At 55.6% G+C, this 14,435-nt stretch overlaps 2 protein-coding genes across 3 annotated transcripts in view; one reads left to right on the plus strand and one right to left on the minus strand.

Annotated features, from left to right (window-relative positions):
- The window catches only part of CYTH2 (cytohesin 2), a 69,273-nt gene that overhangs the window by 46,894 nt on the left and 7,944 nt on the right, over nt 1–14,435 (minus strand). The gene's annotated exons all lie outside the window — the stretch shown is intronic.
- On the plus strand, nt 72–14,369 carry RUVBL2 (RuvB like AAA ATPase 2). Its single transcript, XM_081791430.1, is given in 15 exon segments — nt 72–443; nt 3,999–4,053; nt 5,351–5,406; nt 5,927–6,068; nt 7,296–7,425; nt 7,586–7,652; nt 10,125–10,231; nt 10,319–10,412; nt 10,763–10,886; nt 11,109–11,203; nt 11,295–11,413; nt 13,505–13,624; nt 13,992–14,070; nt 14,072–14,121; nt 14,366–14,369. Coding segments are annotated over 15 exon segments (1,254 nt in total). The 5' UTR covers nt 72–431.

Consider the following 14,435-nt stretch of genomic DNA (forward strand, 5'->3'; position numbering starts at 1 on the left):
AGAGCCTCAGGGGGCGCGGCTTGTCGCTGCGCTAGCGGATTGGCCCTCAGCTCTGTCAATCCTAAACTTGAGGCTCCAGCGTTAGCAGAGAGAGGAGAGGGTGGAATAAGGAGGAAAGGGAGCGTGGGGGACGTGTGGTTGCCCAAAGAAGTCTTAAGAATTTTGCAATCAACCTCGGCAAGGAGGCCTGGGTAAAGGGAGGGGTCAGGAGGCGTTGGGAACCGACCCAGGAGTTCCGGGCACCCTTCACCAGCTCGGCCTCGGCGGAAGAGCGGGTCCTGAAAAGTGACGCCACGCCCACACAAGGAGAGTTTGCATATTTATGAAGGAACGCCGAGATCTTTGGAGGACCTAGCCGTCTAGAGGGACCAGAACGCCGCGTTTCTAGCGCGTTTCCGTTTCCGCTAGGATATTGGCGGTTGGTGAGCATCATGGCAACCGTGGTAAGTGCGGCGTGCGGAGAGCGGAGGGGAAAATCCGCACTCCCGAGTCGGAGCGGGAAGGGGACTGAGGACCTGGATCCTTGGGTCTAAGGGAGGAGGGGCCTGGGGGTCCGGACCCCTAGATCTGAGTGAGGAAGGTGCTGGGGGCCCGGACTTCTGAGTCTAAGGGAGGAGGGGGCTGGAGACTGGACTCCTGGATCTAAGGGAGGAGGGTGTTGGGTGCCCGGACCCCTGGATCTGAGGGGAAAAGGTGCTGGGGGCCCGGACTCCTGAGGCTGAGGGAGGAGGGGCTGGGGACTGGACTCCTATTATCCTGGATTCAAGTGGATATTCAAGGGCTCAGTGATCAGATCTGACTGCATCGTGTTATGGGAACTCCAGCTTCCCATCTTCTGAGTGCAATCAGCAGCCAGTTCTCCAGTCTTTTGCCCTGAAGTCTAATGAGGGTTGTATAAATGGCACCTGACTATAGGAGAAAGCCCAGGTGGGGACCTGTCCTGTGTGCTTGAGAGCGTGAAGTTGCTTAGCCTTGAGCCACAAGAGTGTTGAGAACCTGGAGGGTATCCGTGGGGATGGGGTTCCAGAGGTGTGGGATCTCGTCATGGAATTGTTTTGGCCATTTTCCTGTTGCAGCACCTCATACTCCGTGTGGATGCTCAGTAAGTTATCACTTGAATGTTTGAATGAATGAGTGCATGTGAGCTCTGTAAAGGGGAGGCCAGCGGCACTGGCCCAGGCACCAAGTACTCGCCCGAGAAACATCTGGAAGAAGAAGGGATGTGGCCTTAGCTTGGGGGTTGAACTGGGTTTCCAGCTACTTGGGTTCCCATAGCGACCCGGAGGGATGGGGCAGGGCTTGAGTCTGTGGCTGCTGCCATGGCAAAAGGGGGTGGGTAGGGAAGAAGAGGAAAGATAATGGCCACACTCCTGAGACCCAGTTCCCAGGAACATGGATGAACCGTTGGAAGTTTGAAAGGGATGGTGGGTGCTGAGTTTTAAAATGACCTCTGCTTAGGGCGCCGGGTGGCTCAGTCCGTTAAGCGTCAGACTCTTGGTCTCTGCTCAGGTCATGATCTCACGATTGGTGAGTTTGAGTTCAAGCCCTGCATTGGGCTCTCTGCTGATGGTGCTGACAGTGTGGAGCCTGCTTGGGATCTTCCCTCTTTCTCTGCCCCTCCCCCACTCACTCTCTCTGTTTCTCTCGAAATGAATAAACTTAAAGCTTTTTAAATGATCTCTACTTCCATGGGGTCAGTGGACAGCACAGCGTAGGAGAGGCTTCTCGTGAAACGGAAGGCCTTGTAGGACGCAAGTGTATTTGTGTTGGGATCATTAAGGGTTGGGATTTCTGGGGGCGCCTGGGTGGCTCAGTCGGTTAAGCGTCTGACTTCAATTCAGGTCACGATCTCACAGCTTGTGAGTTCGAACCCCGCCTCGGGCTCTGTGCTGACAGCTCGGAGCCTGGAGCCTGCTTCGGATTCTGTGTCTCCCTCTTCTCTGCCCCTCCCTGGCTTGTGCTCTGTTTCTATCAAAAATAAATAAGCATTAATAATAATAAGAAGAAGAAATGCTAAAAAAAAAAAAAAAAAGAGAGAGGGGGGTTGGGATTTCTGGATCCACGTCCATTTATTGCCTCAAGAGGGGTCTGATGGGCTGTGTGGAGATGTGTGGGGGTCTAAACTCGGTTCCGGAGACTGAAGGCTCCACTAGGTTGGATGCCTCAGTCTCCTCTCCTATTGGAAGAAGAGAGACCTGTAGGAGGCAAGAGGTGTTCGAGGCAGGTGACCAAGGCCCTGGATCAACAGGTTGGCTTCCTAGGCCTTCCTTTCCTTATTAGAAATTGTGAGGGGCGTGTGCCTGGCGCAGTCAACAGAGCGGCAACGCTTGATCTCGGGGTCTTGAGTTCGAGCCCCACGTTGAGTGTAGAGATTACTTAAATAAATAAAGTTTAAAAAAAAAAAAAAAAAGGAAAGAAGTTGTGAGACACTCCAGTGTCGGCAAATGATACGGCCTAAGACCCACCGCCCAGATTTTTTTTTTAACAGCCTTATTGCAATATCATCCCCCTGCTGTACAAGTTGCCCATTTTAAACGTATAGGTCGGTGTCTCTGGTGTGTTCACAGTTGTGCAATCGTCACCTCCGTCAGTTTCAGGACATTTTTCATCCTCCCCAGAAGGAAACCCTGTACCTCTTGGCCACGATCCCCCAGCCCTCCCGTACCCTCTGGCTCTAGGCCTCTAGGCCACCACTAATGTGCTTCCTGCCTCTGTGGGTTTGCTCATCCTGGACCGTCTGTGACCTTTTGTGTCTAGCTTCTTTCACTTAGCATGATGTTTTCATTTTTTTTTTTTTAAGATTATTTGTTCATTTTGAGAGAGAGAGAGAGAGAGAAAGAGCAGGGGAGAGATACAGAGAGAGAGAGAAAGAGAGAGAGAGTCCCAAGCAGGCTCCATGCTGCCAGCACAGAGCCCGACGTGGGGCTTGAAATCACGAACCGTGAGATCGTGACCTAGGCCAACATCAAGAGTCAGACGCTCCACTGACCGATCCACCCAGGCAGCCCAGAACTTTCTTTTTATGGCTGAATGCTATTCCAAGCGTGGACGTACCACGTTTTGTTTATCCAGGCATCTGTTGACGGACATTTTGGGTTTTCCCAAGTAAATAAATAAGCTTTACAAAAGCGTATGTGGCTCTTGGGGATAAGGCTGCCGTGGGCACTTGTGTGAATCTTCTGGGCGTTCTCGAATTGTCCCGGGGAGGTATCTACTCCTCTCCCTCCGCTATAGGACAGGAGATGGTGGCCGGCTCCTCTTTTCGGAGAGCTGGCGATCCCGGAGGACTTGGTACTTGCTTGTTGAACGAGCTCAGCATTTCCGTACAGCACATCATTCACCCACCCCACAAACACTGCACCCCAAGTGAACAAGCAAGATGTGGGCTGTACCCTTCATGGGAGTCCCGTCTATTGGAGCCGAGAACATTGATCTGACAGTCTCCCTCCTATGTGTGAGATCGCACAGGGAGATAGCAGGCTCCCAGAGGAGACCTTTTGTTCTGTCCGGACATCTGGAGACCCCAGAACTAGTCGGGCCCGGGCAAAGGACTCTGGGATGTGCACGTGCAAAGGCCTAGTGACAGAGATCCAGGCAGCGTGGCACAGGGGGCTGGGCAGTCGGGGGCCAGGCCACGTCCAGCTTGCTATTCTGCGTTCGTGTCCGTTACCAGGGTTGCGGGAGAGGGAGGGGGGCTTCTTTCTTAACCACATAATTCCTGGGCACCCAACAACGGGCTGAGCCCCCGGGGACAGAGGTGTCAACGAGACAGACACGGTCCTTGTCTTTCTGGAACTCGGTGTACTGTGGTCAGTCAACCAGCATTTAGTTGGTGGCCAACGAGAAGGATGAGAGTGACAGGTGTGTGGGCTCTTGGCCTGCCCACGGGGAAGAGGCACGAAAAGGACTTCCTCCCAGGCCGTGGGCGGGAGGGACAGAGGAGCTGCTGAAAACGGGGACCGCGAGCGCGCGTCTGATGTGTCTTCCTCCGCTCCCAGACAGCCACAACCAAGGTCCCAGAGATCCGAGACGTGACGAGGATTGAACGTATCGGTGAGTGAGCGTGGGTCACGGACAGGGACCTAGACCCTGCCTGCCTTCAACAGAGCCCTGCCCAGGAACCCTGAGAGGGAGGTGGCCTGCCTACCACCCTGTCCCCCTGTCTGATGATGCAGAGAATCCCGAGTTGCAGAGCGGGCTCAGCAAGGCACGTGGGGGCCCATGCTGGGCCCCGAGCCCACGCTGCCCTTCTGCCAGCTTGGTTACCAGCTGCCAGCTAGCCCGGTCAGGCTCCTGGGCGTACCAACGTTTTGCTAGGAAATCGTAAAAGCGGATGCTGGCTGAGCGCTTGCTGGGGTCGGCCCGTGCACCCCTCCCACGCTGTGCCATTAGTTCCGTGAGGGCAGGGACCAGCTCTGGCTCGTTTCTGGCTGTGTCCCCAGCAGGGGCCTCAGCAGAGTGGGCGCTCCACAGCTAACCAGCGAATGCGTGAGTTCCTGCCGAATTCTCTCGCTATCCCCGGAGAGGGTGTATGGCGACCCTTATCCCATTTTTAGCTGAGGAAACCGAGACTCAGAACAGCCAAGCCACTGGTCCTGGCTCACGCACCGAAGAAGCTGTGAAGGCAGGAGCACGAAGCTGGGGTGCAGTGGGGCCCGTGGGGTGCAGCCTCCAAAAAGTGCTTTACCTGCACGGAGGAGGCTGTACTCATTCTTTTAACGTGTATTTATTTTGGCGGGGGGAGGGGCAGAGAGAGAGGGAGACACAGAATCCGAAACAGGCTCTAGGCTCTGAGCGGTCAGCACAGAGCCCGATGTGGGGCTCGAACTCACGGACAGTGAGATCATGACCTGAGCTGAAGTCAGACGCTCAACCGACTGAGCCACCCAGGCGCCCCCAGTGAAACTGTATTTACAAAAACAAGTGACTGGCCTCCAGGCTGTAGTTTCCCAGCCCGGGTCTGGTGTGCACCATTGAAATCCCACGTCTTTACCTCTTACTGGCTGTGTGATCTCGGGCAAGGAGTGTAATGTCTCTGGGTTCCCTCAAGTTCATGTTGAGGGCCTGAGGCGGTGACTGAACCCCAGAAGCACTCCGGGGTGATAATCGCTGGGACTCACTGTTTCTCAGGGTTACATGGAACGAAATAAGAACGCTGTGAGGCCATTAGGCTATAAACACAAAATAATTGTGACCACCACCAGCCATCCTCCCCAGTGAGGGAGAGACTCGGGCCCCCCATTTGACCAAGGAGGAAACCAGGGCTGAGGGAAGGAGCCCTTTTCCTCAGGCCACACGTCACCACGAGCCGGCTGGTAACCGTGCCTTCTGGTTCTTTCCCCCAACGCAGGCGCGCACTCCCACATCCGGGGGCTGGGGCTGGACGACGCCTTGGAGCCACGGCAGGTAGGGTTGGGGGCAGTGGGATGGGAAAGCTGATCCGTGGAGGCCTCAGGTGGGGAGGGCCACCTAGGCCCTGGGGTGACTTAGGAGCTCCCGGAACTTTGGCTACTTGCTGATAAAATTCAGCCACACATAGAGATTTTTTTAAATTTCTTTATTTTTTTTTATCTTACTGTTTATTTATTTGTGGGGGGAGGGGCAGAGGGCAGAGACAGTGGGAGACAGGGAATCCCAAGCAGGCTCCATGCTGTCAACACAGAGCCGGGCACAGGGCTTGAACTCAAGAACCGTGAGATCATAACCTGAGCCGAAACCAAGAGTCAGACGCTTAACCGACGGAGCCACGCAGGTGCCCCTAGCGTCTGAATTGTCTGAAGATATTGGGGTGGAAAAGGCTTTCTTCCCTTTTCCCCAAGTCCTAGCTAACACCGTGCCCTTTCATGTCACTAGGCAGGAGGGGCTGGAAATGGGGTGGCAGCCCAATAGGAGGTAACCTGGTGTATTCTCGCCTCCCCCCCTGCAGGCTTCCCAGGGCATGGTGGGGCAGCTCGCAGCCCGGCGGGCAGCTGGGGTTGTGCTGGAGATGATCCGGGAAGGGAAGATCGCCGGGCGGGCGGTCCTCATCGCTGGCCAGCCGGGCACGGGAAAGACAGCCATCGCCATGGGTGAGAGGCCTCTCAGGGCAGGAGCTTTCCTGGTCTCTTACACAGGAAGATAATCCTTCCTGTGTAAATCAAGCTTGGGTTCAACCACATTTAACCAACAACCCAAAATGGCGGGGTCTTAAACTCTCTGGTTCGTTCTCTCACATAGAAGAGTCTGACTGTAGGCCATTTAGGCACTCGCTGCCATGTCAGGGTCACCTCATATTCCAAGAGGGTTGCCTAAGCTCCAGCCTTCGCGCCCATGCTCCCATGTAGGAGAAAGGGGACCTGCAGTGAGGGTGTACTTCCCTCCCTTTAAACGTCACTCCCTTTAAGCGGCTGCCTTTGGGCTCCCACACACTTTTGCTTCTGTCTTATTGACTAGAGCTTAATCGTCTGTTCACAACACGTCTCAACTGCAACACGCTGAGACATTAAAACATTTCTTGTGTTTGAATGTGGGCCATTGCTTCCTTAATAAAATGGGGGCCCAGGCCCTGGGCCAGACACCGAGGAACTTAGATGAGTAAGACCAAAGCCTTGACTTTTCGGGAGTTTCCATTCTGGGGACACAGTGTGCTGTGATGGACAGAAGAGACTCCTGGCCCTAAGGAGGGAGCAGGGGAGACTTCCCAGATGAATCAGGAGCACAGCTAAGACTTGCAGGATGCCGCGGAGTCCCTGGGACAGACAATAGGGAACAGGCTGTCCAGGCACCGAGCGCGGCACACGAGAAAGGGACCAAGAAGGGTTCCCGCCTCCCATTGGTCAGAAAGGTTCAGTGACTTCCTGTCTGTGAGACGTGGCTCGGTGCTTGGAGTGGCTGTAAGAACAGCCCCACTGTCCTCCAGCCGGAGAGGAGACCCGTCTTCGTGGTGGTTCCCGTGCCTCGTGGTGGAGCCAGGACTCGAACCTGGGTCTGGCTCGAGCCCCCACCCTTAACTACCCTTTCAGCCCTCTTTTGGCCTCTACTCTTGCTCATTACCCCTGAGCCTGGAGGCTAAACAGATCCTGGAGATTGGGAGAGGGGCTTGGCCAGATTATAGGGTCAGGAGGTTGGCCCCCTGGGCAGCGCGACGGCTCTAAGCCGTCACTGCCTTCCTCTGCGTCTCCCTGACCACCCCCAGCGCCGAGCCCACCTCAACTACGCTCCTTCCCAAGGAGCGAGAAGAGCTGGGTTGACCCCGAGTAGGTTTGGGGGACCTGGTGCCAGGCTGCCCCCACCTAACCAGGCCACCTCTTCCCCAGGCATGGCACAGGCCCTGGGCCCTGACACCCCGTTCACAGCCATCGCGGGCAGCGAGATCTTCTCCCTGGAGATGAGCAAGACAGAGGCGCTGACGCAGGCCTTCCGGCGGTCTATCGGGGTTCGCATCAAGTAAGCCCGGGACCTGGTGCAGGGGAAGAAGCCAGCTCCCGGCGGCCTCGGATGACCCCTGCCTTCTTCGGCTTGTCCTGTGCCCAAGGGCTCATGGGAGTTAGCGATTCCTGAGGGCCCGAGCGTTGGGCTCTCTTGATCACGCCCTTTCTCTGCGCAGGGAGGAGACCGAGATCATCGAAGGCGAGGTGGTGGAGATCCAGATCGATCGGCCCGCGACAGGGACGGTGAGTCTGCTGAAGGGTCGGGTGGCGGCCGGTCCTGGCTGAGGTCAGCATCCATGGAACGTTCTTGAGCTGCGGGTTGGACCCCTCTGCGTGCCTACGGTAGGGGGTCAGTTGAGTGGACGGTTTATCCCATCTGTCAGCGACACCGTGAGCAGTTAAACCAAGTGGTGTCATGACAGAGAATCTCTGGAAGTTTCTCACCATGAATCCTTAATGGTTCAACCTAAGGACCTGTTCTGCGGCATCTGTACAGCTTAGAGCAAAAAGTTTTCCTATCCAGCTTACGTAGCTGTGATTGGTAGTTGTGATTCGCTGCCTTTTTTTTTCTTAATTTTTTTTTTTTTTTTTTTGAGAGAAAGAGAGAGAGAGAGAACACACAAGTGTGTGTGTGCAAGTGGCGGAGGGGGAGCCAGAGAGAACGACAGAGGATCCGAAGCGGGTTCTGAGCTGACCGCACAGAGCCTGACGCGGGGGCTCGAACCCACCAACCAAGAGATCATGACGTGAGTCGAAGTCGGACGCTTAGCCAACTGAGCCCCCCGGGCGCCCCGTCACCCTTAGTCGCTCCCTTTTTATGAAGCTAAGAATTTTAACACTTTTGTCGTAAAAGTGTCGCAAATACCCTTAAAACCACCATGAAGGGGCTCCTGGGTGGCTCAGTTGGTGAAGCATCGGACTCGTGATTTCGGCTCAGGAGACGATCTCAAGGTTTGTGGGGTCAAAGCCCCACATCGGGCTCTGTGCTGACGGCACAGGACCTGCTTGGGATTTTCTCTGTCCCTCCCCCACTCTCTCTCTCTCTCTCTCTCTCTCTTTTTACCAAAAGTGAAATTTTTTTTTTATAAGTGGAGTCCTGCAGCATAAGTGACTTTTCGTGGCTGGCTTCTTTCACATGGCACAGTGTTTTTGAGTTTGTCGTTTTCTCTGGTTTGTCGTTCTCTTTTACACGCTTAAGTGACAGTTTCTAGAAACATGCTAAACGACAGGACACTTAGACATGCCTCAAGCCTGTTGACCTCACACAGAGTCACCTTCTGTCTCTGTGTCTCGTACTGTGGACACCGTCTCTTTTCTTTGCTCATCGTTTTCAGCGGAAATAGATTTAAGATGTATAATTACATTGACTTGCACTTCTTAATTTTTTTTTTAATCTTTATTTATTTTTTTTTTTTTTTAATTTTTTTTTTCAACGTTTTTTATTTATTTTTGGGACAGAGAGAGACAGAGCATGAACGGGGGAGGGGCAGAGAGAGAGGGAGACACAGAATCTGAAACAGGCTCCAGGCTCCGAGCCATCAGCCCAGAGCCTGACGCGGGGCTCGAACTCACAGACCGCGAGATCGTGACCTGGCTGAAGTCGGACGCTTAACCGACTGCGCCACCCAGGCGCCCCAATCTTTATTTTTTTTTTGAGAGAGAGAGAGAGACAGGGTGCGAGCAGGGGAGGAACAGAACGAGAGGGAGACACAGAATCCGAAGCAGGCTCCAGGCTCCAAGCTGTCAGCACAGAGCCTGACACGGGGCTTGAACTCACGAACCGTGAGATCATGACCTGAGCCAAAGTCAGATGCTCAACCGACTGAACCACTGAGGCGCCCCAATAAATAAATCTTTAAAAATAAAAAGAAAGGCATAAAACCGAAATCACCTTTATCTCCCTCCTTAATCCCAACTCTTTTATCCTGCCACCTGTCCCTGCAGAAAGAACAAACTGGAAAGAAGAGACAGGTGGATCTGCTGGAAGAGCCTTAAAGACGTTGACTGTGTTATCTTGTGGGGAGGGAGTGTGGCGTTTTTGTTTCCTTAGCTGTGTTTAGCTTAGCTCTGTTGTCTGGGTTTGTGATCAATAAAAACAAAAAAAAAACACCTGTTATTTGGATACGAAACAAAGAATGGGAGAGTGTGACCCCCATGTCGTGGGACCCCTAGTCCGTGTTGGTTTTATGGATTTGATCTTTTAAGTAGGTTGTTGGGTGTTTGCTTCCTGGGATTTTAGTCATCGGTTTACTGAGGTGCACTTGACCTACAAAAGCTGCACACATCGAAAGTTTGCAGGGTGTTAGGACGGGGCGCCTGGGTGGCTCAGTTGGTTACGCGTCCGACTTCGGCTCAGGTCATGATCTCACGGTCGATGAGTTCGAGCCCCGCATCGGCCTCTGTGCTGACAGCTGGGAGCCTGGAACCTGCTTTGGATTCTGTGTCTCCCTCTCTCTCTGCCCCTCCCCTGCTCACGCTCTGTCTCTGTCTCTCAAAAATACATAAATGTGAAAAGCAAATAAAAAATAATAATAAAGTTTGCAGGGTGTTAAGTTTTGGCATACGTGTGTGCCCACGAGGCCATCACCACGGTCATGACCGTGACTATATCCACCACCCCCAGAAGCATCCCTGTGTCGTGCCCATTTTGAGGCTGTGTTGGGGAGACATTGGGCCCCCTCTGAAACTCCTTGCCTGGCATGTCCCCCCTCTCAGGGCTCTAAGGTAGGGAAGCTGACCCTTAAGACCACGGAGATGGAGACCATATATGACCTGGGCACCAAGATGATCGAGTCCCTGACCAAGGACAAGGTCCAGGCTGGGTGAGCAGCGGGGGCTACGCTGGGTGGCCGGGGTAGGGGAGCTTGGGCCCTTTCCTGTCCTCACTCCTGCTCTTCCTCCCCCCGCAGGGACGTGATCACCATCGACAAGGCCACGGGCAAGATCTCCAAGCTGGGCCGCTCCTTCACACGCGCTCGCGACTATGACGCCATGGGTTCCCAGGTGGGCCAGGGCTCTGGGGATCCCCTCGCTCCAGGCTCTGGGGTGTTCGCATCTCCTCCCTCACCCCTATGGCCCAGAACCACATGTCCCCGGCACTCCTGGTTCTTCCCTGCACCCTCTGGGACAGGCAGGGCCCTTCAACGTAGCAGTTTGCTCGTGAAGGCCGAGGTCCTCCAGGAACCCCCGGTCCTTCAGTGCTCTGCGACTGCCTCTTGGACCTGGGGTTTCTGGATCCTCCGCTCCATTTCAGGGATCCGGTCTCCCCGCCCCCCACCCCCAGACAGCCCCTTCGGGCCCCCCTTTCATGCTCTTCTCTGCTCTTGTCTCTCCCACCCCTCCCGGCCCCACAGACCAAGTTTGTGCAGTGTCCAGACGGGGAGCTCCAGAAACGCAAGGAGGTGGTGCACACGGTGTCCCTGCATGAGATCGACGTCATCAACTCCCGCACCCAGGGCTTCCTGGCTCTCTTCTCAGGTGGGGCCCCTTAGGGTTGCCCAATGGGCGTGTGTCCTGCCATCACTTCTCCCTGGGGTCTCTGTCTCTGGTTCTCCTCCTCTCTGGGACGTTTCCCGGCCCTTCTGTCGCTTTGCCACTCCGGTCTTGGTCTCTCTTCCCTCCGTCCCTGGCGTCCCGTCTTTATCTTTGGCCACCCTCCGGCCCTGGATCCCTGTCCCCTGACACTCCCGCTTCCCACAGGCGACACCGGGGAGATCAAGTCAGAAGTCCGAGAGCAGATCAACGCCAAGGTGGCTGAGTGGCGTGAGGAGGGCAAGGCGGAGATCATCCCTGGAGTGAGTACTGGGGGAGGGCAGGTGGCTCGCGGAGGGGGGAGGCGGGAGCAGAGAGGCCTGGGGGGTGGGTTTGACCCTCAGTGGCTCCCAGGTGCTGTTCATCGACGAGGTGCACATGCTGGACATTGAGAGCTTCTCCTTCCTCAATCGGGCCCTGGAAAGTGACATGGCGCCGGTCCTCATCATGGCCACCAACCGAGGCATCACCCGGTGAGCCCCCTCAACGGCCCCCGGGGAAACGGGGTGCCCCGGGCGGTGGGTGTAGCCACAGGGCAAGCAGGACCTGTTTGTTGAGCTCCCTGCCGGGACCTTAAACAAGGTAGGCAGTCAACTCCGTTCCACGAGGAAGTCGAGGGACCCTGTTCTTTCTGTCTTTCTGTTTCTGTACCCTTTGCGGCTACGGTTCCCAAGCTGTGTGCCGGGGCATCCCTGGGGCGCTGCAGAAAAGGCACAAGTGCTGCGGGATGTTTTAAGTTTTTGAGGGAAGCACGGTGACCCGTGTTGGACACTGCATAAATCACTCCAGTTAGGTCACTTAGACCAAAGTGCGTAATAGCACTTAATATTTCTTTGGGCCCTGAGGACGCCACGGAAAAATTCTGGACACACGAAGTGCCCTAGGTTCTGGCAAAGCTTGGAACGTCTGCCCTCGGGTGTTGCCACTACCCCTGGCCCTGGTGCTCTCTTGTCTGCCTTGTCTTCACGGGACGCCTTCTGAGACAGGCAGCAAACCCACTTGCTCCTCGTTATTTGCACGTGACCTATTTGGGAGTCTGCGTACTCTCCCTGAAATTTACTTGTAACTCCCGAGTCAGGAGTCGTGGCACTGTTGTGCTCCTGTGCAGATGTGCGCAGAGTGGCAAAAAATTTGAGTCCCCTGATGTGGACGTCCCAGACTCAGGTCCGACAAGGTGACATTCTGCCTTCTAGTCTCAGCTCGCATGCTGCAAACGCATGTTCTTTTTGTGATCTGTTTATTGCCACGTTGTCACACTTTATGCTCTTTGTTGGTGATGGCGTGTTTGTTTAAGTTTATTTATTTTAGAGAGCGAGAGTGAGCAGGGCAGGGGCAGAGAGAGGCAGAGAGAGACAGAGAGAGGGAGAGAGAGAGAATCCCAAGCAGGGTTTTCACCGTCAGCACGGAGCCAGACGCCGGGCTTGAACTCATGAACCATGAGATCGTGACCCAAGAGGAAGTCAAGCGTTGGATGCTTAACCGACTGAGCCACGCAGGTTCCCCAAATAAGATGTCTTTAAACAGGAATTCGGCGGTGCCTGGGTGGCTCAGTTGATTAAGCATCTGACTCCGGCTCAGGTCATGATGGCACAGTTTGTGGGTTCGAGCCCCGCGTCGGGCTCTGTGCTGACAGCTCAGACCCTGGAGCCTGCCTCGGATGCTGTGTCTCCTCTCTCTGTCCCTCCCGCCTTGTGCTCTGTCTCTTGTCTTTTAAAAATAAATAAACATGGGGCGCCTGGGTGGCGCAGTCGGTTAGGCGTCCGACTTCAGCCAGGTCACGATCTCGCGGTCCGTGAGTTCGAGCCCCGCGTCAGGCTCCGGGCTGATGGCTCGGAGCCTGGAGCCTGTTTCCGACTCTGTGTCTCCCTCTCTCTCTGCCCCTCCCCCGTTCATGCTCTGTCTCTCTCTGTCCCAAAAATAAATAAAAAACGTTGGAAAAAAAAAAAATTAAAAAAAAAATTTAAAAAAAAAAAAAAAAGAAAAAAAAACAAAAAAAGAAAAAAAATAAAATAAAAATAAATAAACATTAAAAAAAATGCGGGAACACATAGAACCAGGTTATATGTTGGTCGACAAAAGTTATCGTGACCACATAGGCCCACAAGAACCTGACTGGATTTCCCCTAGAAGCAGGGGTTCATCGTTTGCTAATGAGCATTTGCCCCACTATTCAGAACGTAACTGTCACGAATAACGAGGCCCCACTCAGTTCCCTGGCACCTGCCACGTGCCGGGCTTGTGCTGGGCCAGGTACAGCAGGGAACAGGACCGGTGCAGGCCCTCCCCCTATGGAGCTGGGCATCCCGCAGGGGAGTAGGACCTTGATCCAGTAATCCTGGACATAGACACGTAGCTAAAGCCACCCCAGCTCTACAGGGGCGGTGACGCAGTCGAGGGACGGCTGCCTGGTGGGTGGTGCAGCCGTGAGCTGAAGGTTAAGTGGTATTTGCCCAGTGAGTGGGCTGCGGTGGAGGGGAGGGGGTGGGGTATTCCAAGTAGAGGGCACAGAGCGCTGGGTTCTGGGCGCATCGTCCTGACAGCCCTCCCTTCCCCCTCCTCCCCAGGATCCGGGGTACCAGCTACCAGAGCCCCCACGGCATCCCCATCGACCTCCTGGACCGACTGCTCATCGTCTCCACCTCGCCCTACAGTGAGAAGGACACGAAACAGATCCTCCGGATCCGGTATGCACGGGACCGCCTGGCGTCCTGGGGCGGGACCAGGCCTCGGGCCTGGGCGGCAGGGCCGGCGTCCACCCTGTCTGGCAAGTGGGGGCAGCGAGGTCTGAGGAGGGGAGGCCTCTGGGCCTGCAAGCGGCCAGGCTGGGCTGGGCATCCAAGCAGTGGCCTCTGATCTGGGGGCGGGGGGACCACAGTAGAGAAGGGAGGGCACGAGCCAGTGGCTGACACTGGGGGGTAGGACCCCGGACGGGGAGGGTCTGGAGGCCAAGGACCTGGATTCCACGCGACCCCAGGACGCCCAGCAGCGCCCAGGGTGGGGGGGTGGGGGGCAGTCCCGGCTCATCCCCGCTCCCGCCCCGCCTGCCGGCAGGTGCGAGGAGGAAGACGTAGAGATGAGTGAGGACGCCTACACGGTGCTGACCCGCATCGGGCTGGAGACGTCGCTGCGCTACGCCATCCAGCTCATCACGGCCGCCAGCCTGGTGTGCCGGAAGCGCAAGGTCAGCCCGCCGAGTAAGCACGCGGGGGCCAGCCTGAGCGAGTGAACGGCGCGCTCACGGCTCCAAGGGCTGAGAGTGGGTCGTTGCCTTCAGTCCTAGAACATACATTTGCAAAGGCGGGGGGGGGGGGGGGGGGGGACTGTGGTCTGTGGAGTTTATACCTGTATCCCTCGGCCTGACACGTGGCAGGTGCTTAGTAAATGTCTGGCAGCTAGAAGTTAACGCCGTTCGGTCCATTTTACAGATGAAGAGACTGAGGACCGGAGGGGTTGGGCCCACAGCGGGGAGGTGGCCGAGGAGGGATGCGTGCTAAC

This window comes from Panthera onca, chromosome E2 (assembly GCF_046562875.1).
Source record: "Panthera onca isolate mPanOnc1 chromosome E2, mPanOnc1 haplotype 2, whole genome shotgun sequence".
In the NCBI taxonomy this organism is placed as follows: Eukaryota; Metazoa; Chordata; class Mammalia; order Carnivora; family Felidae; genus Panthera; species Panthera onca.